General features: G+C 54.0%; 2 protein-coding genes across 8 annotated transcripts in view; both read right to left on the bottom strand.

Annotated features, from left to right (window-relative positions):
• Window positions 1-386: 386 nt before the first annotated feature.
• On the bottom strand, window positions 387-4,332 carry Artn (artemin). 3 transcript variants are annotated; one of them, XM_029569522.1, is made up of 5 exons: window positions 3,681-4,332; window positions 3,326-3,553; window positions 1,949-2,076; window positions 1,506-1,647; window positions 387-1,429 (listed from the first exon to the last, which is right to left on the bottom strand). In XM_029569522.1, exons 3-5 carry the CDS (start codon window positions 2,006-2,008, stop codon window positions 954-956), a joined length of 678 nt encoding a protein of 225 aa, XP_029425382.1. In that variant the 5' UTR covers window positions 2,009-2,076; window positions 3,326-3,553; window positions 3,681-4,332; the 3' UTR covers window positions 387-953. The 3 variants fall into 3 exon arrangements, with proteins under 3 accessions (XP_029425382.1, XP_029425381.1, XP_029425383.1); XM_029569521.1 differs by having other exon boundaries at window positions 3,326-3,475; XM_029569523.1 differs by having other exon boundaries at window positions 3,326-3,475; window positions 3,901-4,332.
• A 2,061-nt stretch (window positions 4,333-6,393) lies between these two features.
• The window catches only part of St3gal3 (ST3 beta-galactoside alpha-2,3-sialyltransferase 3), a 220,428-nt gene continuing 217,698 nt past the window's right edge, over window positions 6,394-9,123 (bottom strand). For 3 of the 5 annotated variants that reach the window (XM_008845388.3, XM_008845389.3, XM_008845392.3), the window contains one exon: window positions 6,395-7,390. In XM_008845388.3, the coding sequence (XP_008843610.1) occupies window positions 7,301-7,390 (90 nt within the window). In that variant the 3' untranslated portion in view covers window positions 6,395-7,300. Of the gene's footprint in view, window positions 7,391-9,123 lie in introns of all 5 variants that reach the window. The other 2 variants (XM_008845386.2, XM_008845387.2) reach the window with 1 other exon arrangement.

Genomic DNA, 9,123 nt, shown 5'->3' with positions numbered 1-9,123 from the left:
TGACATGGTCTGTCCTTTCCTACTCTCCTGAAGCCCCATTCCCCCAAACCAGCATCTCCTCCCACTCTCAGCCCTTCAGACATTTTAGCGCCCTGGGCTGCTTCAGGCGTTGATTATCTGTGAGTGGAAACAGCATGACACCTCCCAGGGTACCTTCAAGACAGTTCCCGGACAGTAGGTCACTGACACTGAAATGGGGCAAAGTGTGGTTTTCTGTGTCTTTACCCACTCAGCAGGGGTCTCAAGGTGCCAGTGGTCCAGGGTGACCTTGCTCCACAGAAGGCTCTATAGTTTCTTTTCCCACAGGTAACCCAGTCCCCAAGCACTGAGTACTGTGCAGGAGGCCGTCGGCCAGACTGTGAATGCATCCTTGTCACCCACTCTGTGCCTCCTGTCCCAGAACTGCCTGAGGGGCAAGAGGTAGGCATCCAGGCCACTGTGATTGGAAGGTGGGTGTGAAATATGGAAGCAGGGATGTGGGGTGCATCTTCATTCAGCCTTTTTGACCCATTCCCCCCACTGCCCAGGAAAGGATCTGACAAACCAGCAAAGTAAATAAATAATTTAGGAATAATAAATACGGCTCCAGCTCCCACAAGTGAATACAAGGCCAGGTCCAGCACAGACTCTTTCAGCAACGTGACTGCAATGTGTCTCCTCAAAATCCATTCCCCATGATCTGGGGCTATTTCCGAATTCTCCGGAGGAGTTCCACTTAGCTGAGGTCTCTGGTGTCAGCAGCGCTGGGATCCGTAGAGTGAGCACCTTGAGGCTGCTGGGCAGTGGTCCGGCCATCTCTCCAGGACTGATGTCCGTCACTCACCAGGCTGGGACCTCAGCTCTCAGCCTCCATCTCTGGCTGAGGCTCCAGGCTAGTGAGGCACAGTGGGGTGGTCCCGGGCAGGGAACTACACCGGTAAAGGTCCATTGTGCAAAGTCTTGGGAGAGCGTCCTCAGCCCAGACAGCCGCAGGCTGTGGCGGAGAGATGGTCCACGGTCCTCCAGGTGCTGTTCACGTCCATGAAGGAGACTGCCTCATAGCGAGTGGGCCGGCAGCAGGGCTGGCTGGTCGGCCTGGAGCCCGGGGGCGACCGCAGGGCCCCGGCGCCCAGAAGGCTGGCCAGACTGAGGTCGTGCGGGGAGCGCGCCCTGCGGCAAGAGCCGCTGCAGAAGCGGAAACGCACCAGCTCATCGGAGCTGTGGCCCAGGCCGAGCGCGCTCACCGGCACGAGCTGCGAGCGCAGGCGGCACCCGCGAGCATCCAGGGCCCGCGCGCGGCTGCTCCGGGTCCCTGCGCGCGCTGCGCGTACCCCACGGAGCGCAGCTGGAGGAGACTGGAGCGCCGGGCCTGGCGGCGGGGGTGCCGGCTGGGGAGACTGTGGCGGTAGTCGCCCGGCTCTTTCGCTGCACAAACTCGCAGTGTGTGCCCCTGAAATGAGACTCAGTCACACTCGAGGTCTAGCGCCAGCCCCGCCCCCGCCCCGCCCCCTCGCGCTCTCACCTACCGGGCAGGTGGTGGCCTGTTGGGGGCGCCAGTACGGGCAAGGGACCATCCCGAGTGACGCGGCTGCGGGACATGGGGTCCAGGGAGGCTTCTGTGACGCTGCTCAGCAGGGTAAGAGCAGCCAGGGTTGGCCACAGGGCTGGCTGTACAGAGAAAACTGGAGCCTCAGGGTGGAAGAGGGCACCCTGGGGCGGGGGTATCTTCACCCCAGATCAAAGAGGGGTTGGGCTTCTAGCTGGGTGGCGGGTGTAAGGAAGGGCTTAGGATCAAGAATATGAGTTTGCTTCTTCCGGGAGCCCAGGGAAGGAATCACCTGAGGACACTGTTCCTTTTCCCATATGCCTGGTTCCTCCCTCCTGTCACATCTGACCCCTGCCCAGGTCAAGTCTTGCTGCTCTCTTTCCCCAATCAAAGCCAGCTGGGAGACGAGAGTGAATCACTCACCTGCCATCTAGGCCAGAGACAATGGGGTAGTGCAGTAGGGCCTCCAAATCCAATATCCATCTCTATCAATACCAGGAGCTCCCATCAGCTTTTGTGGACCTGTTTTCCCCGCCCTCCTCTTGAGGCAGCTTGCAAATTGAGAGATGAGTTATCTTTTGGGGAGGTCATCCTTCCACTTCAGTTCCTCCAAGCTACCCTAGGGCTTGGAGGACCTAGACTCAACCCAGGAGAAGGAGCAGCCTAGAGAATCTTATTCTGTGTTAGGTGCTTGCAGCCATTTCCTCTTTCACAAATCGCAGAGGTAAGGGCCCAATTCCCTTTTTTCAGATTAGCAAACAAGGCTCAGAGAAGCTCAGATTGTCTGATGTCATAAGGGGAGTCCCACACAGCTGTGGAGAGAGGGTTCCTGTCTTTTCAGAACCTTTTGCTTTGTGCTGTAGGGTTGAAGCTACTAGGGTGGCTGGAGAAAGTAGTAGCTGAAAACCTTTAGTCCCATACCCAGGTCACCCCATGCCACAGGAGAGGAAGCTGAGGCCTAGAGAAGTAGAGTGCCCATTCATTCTGAGTTATGTGATGACTGTGAGGCCTGGGCCTCAGCCTGTGCTGCCTACTCAGTGCCAGCATCTTGCTCCTCAGTGATTTCTGTTCTGGACCCAGGGCTACGGTTCTTATGATCACAGATGTCCTTCAGGAGCCAATATATTATTGGGGGAACTGTTGGGCCATCTAAGACACCAAGCCTGGACCATGGCTTTCTGTGACCACCAGGGGGCAGAGTTTGCCAAGCTTACAGGGTTAAAGGGGAGGGGGCTTTTCCACATCCTCTGCATATTCAGGTCTGAGCTATTCCTAGGAGGACCAGCCAGTCCTTCACACCAGCCTGGTCTCAGAGAGCTGAGTCACTCTGAGAGCTGGTCAGCCTTCTATGGATCTGACAGCCTAGTCTTGCTCCTAGAACTTTCCCCCATGAACCATGCTTCCTGATCCTAGCTGGCCGGCCTTCCTGAGCACAACTAGTCTTTGTGAGGCACCCTCTTGGGTCCCAGCTATTAATCCTCCACCCTCTCCCTAGCACACAGGGAACATCTGGGAGACAGACCTCCCCAGACCTTTATCCAGGAAGTGGTCCTCCAGGGCTAGGTGTGTATCTGTTGGCAACTGGACTCAACCCTAAGACTAGACTGCTGATGATTATTCTCCAGGATGGAGGGAAAGCCAGGCAAGCCAGGCAAAGCAGCCTTGGGGGTGTCTGCGCCAGGGGGAGCCGAGGAGTAAGTCCCTTGAGGGCAGCTCAGACCCATCTCTCCTCCTTTCTTGCCATCTGGGCTTCTTGGTCCTCCAGCCCTTGCCACCCCCATCCACCAGGCCTCTACTCACCACGGGGATCCTGCACCGTGTTCTTCTAGGCACCTTTCCTGAGACCAATGTTGGGCTTTTCCCCGAAGCTCAAATGGCCCATGTCCAGAATTGTGCACCTGGCAGCGCCTCTTTTAGCAAAAAGTGGGGCCTTGGCAGGCAGTCTGTGCCCTGTGGCGGCAGCGGGAGCCTCACATTACAGCCGGCCAGAAGGACTAGTACAGCCCAACAAGCTAGGGACCGGAGGGGCTGGGAGGGGCAGAGAGCTGAGCTGAGGGCCCGGGAGAGGGAGGATGCAAGGAATGGGAAGACCGTCCTGCCCCTTCTTCAGCCCTAGGAGCGTCCATACAGGGGATGGACCAGCGGGCAGGCTTACCTCTGGTGCCGGGCTCTGAGCCCCAGTCGCAGTGAAGGCTGGGGCCCGAGGGACTTGTTGGTGGCAGAGCCCGCGGGCCGTGTCTGGGGGCTGAGCTCAACTCCATCCCTCAGCAGCCTCCTGCCCGCCACCGTCCGGTGTCAAATTCCAGCCCCAGCGTCACCGGATCCCGGGGTGGGGCCCAGAGCGCCCCCGCCCCGCCCCACCTTTCAGGGCTCACCTGGCCGAGCCTCTCGCTGGATCCAGTCCCCACTGGCTCAGCTAGGTCCTCCGAGGTGGGGTGTAGACGCTGGGAGAAGACCCCAGGCGGCAGAGAGTAGAGAATGCGGGCGGCGGAGAGGCGCGGAAACTGGGAGCTCGAAGTTTGTAGACCCGCGAAGTAGGAGCTGGGAGGCCAGGGGAGTGGGGAGGGCAGCGAAGTAGAGGCAGCCTGGGCAAAGGAGAGTCCCTGATGGGCCGTGCAGGCGTGGGGATTCTGGGACCCCCCGGACGGTTTAGCTGCCTCAGAGAGACCAGGCTTTGCCCTGGGCTCCCTAGGGCCAAGGATAGAGTGTATCGCCTGGGCTTGGAGGAGGAACTCGTGCACTCTGCTGCGTGCGTCCATATGTGTGTGTGTGTGTGTGTGTGTGTGTGTGTGTGTGTGTGTGTGTGTGTATGTATGTAAGGCAATGACAAGTGTCTACGGGTGGGCTGAAGAGCATGGTTGGAAAGGTCCTAATAACTAGAGTCTGGAACACATCCCAAAAGATGCTGGGGACCACGGAAAGGATCTGAGCAGAACATTGGAATCAGGCACGCATTTGCATGAATGACTTTGCATTGGGGAGGATGTGGTGGGCAGACAAGCTGGACAGGAGAGGTACAGGCAGCTGGGGCACATGATAAAGCCTGAGCAGGGTTGTGGGGAGCCTGAGGCTGCAGGAGCCAGATCTCCAACTTTCCCTTCTTAAAATTGCAGTTGGTGCCTGACTGGACAAAGTGAGGTGGTAGAATGGACAAAGTTGTGCCTTTAGGTTTGGCCTGAGTGACCACAGAAGGGATGAAATTCTAGGAGCTGGTGCTACCTGGGGGATGTCCAGGTGGGAGGGAACAAGAGTGCTCAGGGAATGTGTATGCACAGCTATGTATCAGAACTTTTGTGGACCTTTAAGAACTACCCATGTCCAGGTCCCACCCCAGATGTGAATTAGATTCTTGGGGTGGGCACATACAATTTTCCAGATCTCCACCAGAGATTTGGCACACAGCCAGGGTTCATAACCACAGGGTTTTTTTTTTTTTTTTTTTTTTGGTCCTTTTGAGATAGGGTCTTCCTGTAACCCTGGCTGGCCTGGAACTCACCATGTAGACCAGGCTGGCCTTGAACTCATGGAGACCCGCCTGCCTCTGTCTCCAGAGCACTGGGATTAAAGGCTTATGCCACCCTGCTCAGCCTATAACCCCAGGTTTTAAGAGAGCAGTTTTATACAGTGCTGGAGATGGAAGTCAGACTACAGAGAAATAGTGCTGCTGCTGGTGGGGCTGTCCCCAGGTTCTGCAGGACTGCATGGAACAAGAGGACAAGTACTTGAACAGCATGTTCTCTGTTGTCTCATGCAACCGACTGCTCAGTTGAGGTTACTTTTTCTGTCAGGGATACCACTGACAGGCATGCAACTTAGGCCCTGTACAACTCCAGTGGGCATCATTCAAGCAGGAGCTCATGGAATGGAGCTGTTGCACTGTAGGGGCCCTCCACAGAGCAGAGTGTGGGGGTGTTCCTGGGTTTGCTAGTCCCTATCAGCTACCCAGCTGAGGCTTCTGCTAGAGCACAGACCACAGCAACAAAGAGTTTATGTGGGATGGTGGTGGTAGTCCAGTCAGGCCTCTCTGTCATTAGGGGGCTTACTAGTGGGAGGGCCAAGGGATGTGTAGGCCTTAGGATTGGAAAAGGCAGGAGAGATATGGAGGACAGCTGTCTCACTGCTGTAGTGGCCAGGAAGCTGCCTCCATGGTTGCAGTTGGGGGTGTCAGTTTGAACATTCTCAGGCTTGCCTGGGGTCATTTTAAGAGCGGTCAGATTCTAGAGCTTTAAGGGAGTAAAGTGGAGCAGAAATGTCTTCTCTAAAGCTTCCCAGGGGATACCTAGAGCTGGGCTGGAGGCTTTCCTGTTCTATGTGAGGAGGGCTAAAGACAGAAGACTTGCCTATGCGTTAACAGGTGGGTGGGCCACTGGTGTTAGGAATGGAGAAGAGGTCTATGGCCCTCTCTGTGCTCCGTAGGCCTCTTGTGCTGGTCTTTTTTAAAAAACTATTTTTTATTTTATGTGTATGAGCATATTGCCTGCACGTATGTGAGTGCACCTGTGTCTTGCACTGCCGCAGAGGTCAGAAGAGGGCTTCAGATTTCCCTGGAACTGGAGTTAAGGACGGTTCGTAGCCGCCATGTGGGTGCTGGGAATCCAACCCGGGTCCTCTGCAAGAGCAGTCAGTGCTCTTAACTGCTGAGCCAACTCTTCAGCTTCTGGTCTTTCTTAAAGTCAAGAAGATGCAGGAGCTGTATTGGACAGCAGAAGCTCCAGAGGCCTCTAGATAACCACCTAGGTCCCATACTTGGTAAGAGAAGTAAAAGGGATCCAAGAGTCTATGGGCAGGAGAGAAGACATTGAGTTCAGGGTAGTTGTTGAGGCCCCATGTTTCTGTTTTCCAGAAAAGTCAGAGAAAGAAACAAGAGGCCAGATTCAGGGAAGAGCTTTATTGCTTCCATGAGGGCTGCCTGGGATGGCTGCCATGGCCTGGGTAAAGTCCTTGGGCCTCATTTTCCTCTGGTCCTGGATAAAGGCAGAACCCAAGGAGCTGGCAGGCTGTCTCACTAAGGAAACCTAGACCATCTGAGGAGTTGGTCACCCTGGGAAGGGGTGCTGCCCTGTGGATTGGGTACAGCTGGGGAAGGGGCCATTCCCTTCAGGCTGGGCTGGACCTCACCTCCCAAGTTCTTTCTCTCTTGCCCAGGAACTCCTGTTGGCTCTAAAGGGATGGCTCTGGGGTCTCCCTGTGGGACACCAGGGGCTGATGAGAAGGAATATCCCATCTTCTCCCCAAGAAAAGCCCAAACAGTATCAAGAGCTGGAGCCGTATGCTACCTACCTCCCTGTGTCTCTGGAGCATGGTCTGGCACTCCCATCCTTCAGGGAGCTCACTGATACCATGGTCTGATGGGCCCTCTAGTGGGCCTCTTTCTACACAGCAAGTGGCCCAAAGGTGACATCTCCAATCTTATTTAAAAATAAATTATCCCTCCCCTCCCCCCACCTAAAGTCACAAAATGATAATACACCAAACACTGATTAGAGAAATGATTCTGGCAGCAGCCGTGCTGCCTAATGTCCCACCTCCTGCATGCTGGGCCTGCTGGGCACAGCCAGTGGCCTCTTGGCCTTCTGGCTTCACGGACCCAGGCTGCAAGGCAGAGTGCTGGTCTCTACAGCTGGCCTTGAGCAGGCACAGCTCTGGTTGCCTTGCCAAGGCCTCACTGGCCCCCGGGCCCCCTTGGCACTGTCCTTCTCTGGCTCAGAAGACTCCTCTGCAGGTGGTAGCTGCTTGTTCCTGGTGTGGGCCTCTATGGCCAAGTGTTGGGCCCACTCAGATGCCACTGCTTAGGTCAGTGATGACTCGTGCTTTCACCAGCTTCCGCAGAAACTCTTTCTCTCGCTGGATGTTGTGTGTCCAGGACTAGAAGGGAAGAGACAGAGAAATGATGAGGTATGCAGCCCCGGTGGCTGCTGGGACACAGTCTTGCTTGAATTTGGGCTGGTGCTCTCCTCTCGTTACTACCCTCCAAAGCTCTGTGAATAGAAGTATGCAGGCACACACATTTGTCATTTGTCATGCCTGTAAGACCATGCTGACTTGGCTATAGAATGCTACAACTCTTCCTCCATTAAATAAGTAAGCCTGGCACCCCATCATCGGCCCAGAGGAACTATGACCCTGGATTCTTCCAAGTCTTGGGTAGTCCAAGCTTCCCAGTTCTCTCAGTCTGAGGATCTCAGTTCCTCAGACACCAGCCCACAGTTCCTCTTGCAGCACACAGGTTCTAGACACCCCGAGGGCTGGGAGTGAGTCACTGGACTGCACAGCAAGGGGTGTGGACTCCTCTTCTGCCTGATGCAATCCAGTCTTCAGGCCTTGGCAGCTGACGAAATCCTTCCTCCCGTGCACAGGAGCCAGGGAGGCCAAGGAGAAGGCCTAATCTTTCTAAAATTTTTATCTTTTTCTATACTCGATTAAATTTTTAAAAATTATTGACTCATTTTTGTTTTAAAATTTATTTTATGTTATTACTCTGTGTGTGTGTGTGTGTGTGTGTGAATTCTGGCATGTGTATGCCACTGTGTCTGAGTGGAGGGCAAAGATTCTCCTTCCAGGGATCGAACTCAGGTCATCAGCTTGTTTTTGCTTACTGAGCCATCTTACCTACCCTATGTCTTTTGTTTTTAAAGTTTATTTATTATTTTTATTTTATGTGTATGCATGTATTGCCTGTGTGTAGGTAAGTGAACCCATGTCGTGCAATGCCTGCAGAGGTCAGAAGAGGCCGTCGGATCCCCTGGGACTGGAGTTACGGACAGTTGTTAGCTGCCATGTGGGTGCTGGGATTCAAACCTGGGTCTTCTGCAAGAACAGTCAGCGTTCTTAACCGTTGAGCCATCTCTCCAGCCCTACCCTATGTTTTTTTGAGACCAATTCTCACTTAGCAGCTTGGGTTGGCCTGGAACTCTCTATGTATACCAGGCTATCCTCAAGTTCAAGATCTTCCTACTTCAGTGTCCCAAGTGACAGGATTACAGGTGTGAGCCACCATGCCTGCCTGTTTTATTTTTTTGAAACAGTATCTTATTATATAGCCCAGAACTCACTATCTTTTTGCCTCTACCTCTGAGTGCTGGGATTACAAGTGTGCATTACCATTCCTGGCTCTTAGTTTTTATTTCTAATTGGCAAATAATAATTATATACATTTGTGGGGTACAATGTGGTGTTTTGACATATATATTCACTGTAGAATGATTCAGCCAAGCTGATAAACATGTCAGTCACTTCACACACTCATCTTTTTTTTGTGGTGAGAACATTTAACTGCAGTTAATAGAAATGTAAAAATTTAATGCAAATTTAATGGACATGGGCCATAATCCTAGCACTTTGGAGGCTGAGGTAGGGGGACTGCAAGTTCTAGTTCAGTCTGGGCTGCATAGCAAGTTCCAAGCCAGCCTGGGCTATATAGCAGGACACTGTCTTCAAAAACGAAAAAAGAAGGAAAGGAGGGAGAGAAGAAGGGAGGGATGAGGGATGGAAGGAGGGAGGAAGGGACGGAAGGAGGGAGGGAGGGAGGGAGGGAGGAAGGAAGGAAGGAAGGAAGGAAGGAAGGAAGGAAGGAAGGAAGGAAGGAAGGAAGGAAGGAC

Source organism: Nannospalax galili, unplaced genomic scaffold, assembly GCF_000622305.1.
Source record: "Nannospalax galili isolate Female #2095 unplaced genomic scaffold, S.galili_v1.0 scaffold1402, whole genome shotgun sequence".
In the NCBI taxonomy this organism is placed as follows: domain Eukaryota; kingdom Metazoa; phylum Chordata; class Mammalia; order Rodentia; family Spalacidae; genus Nannospalax; species Nannospalax galili.
This window is presented reverse-complemented; position numbering and strand designations above follow the sequence as displayed.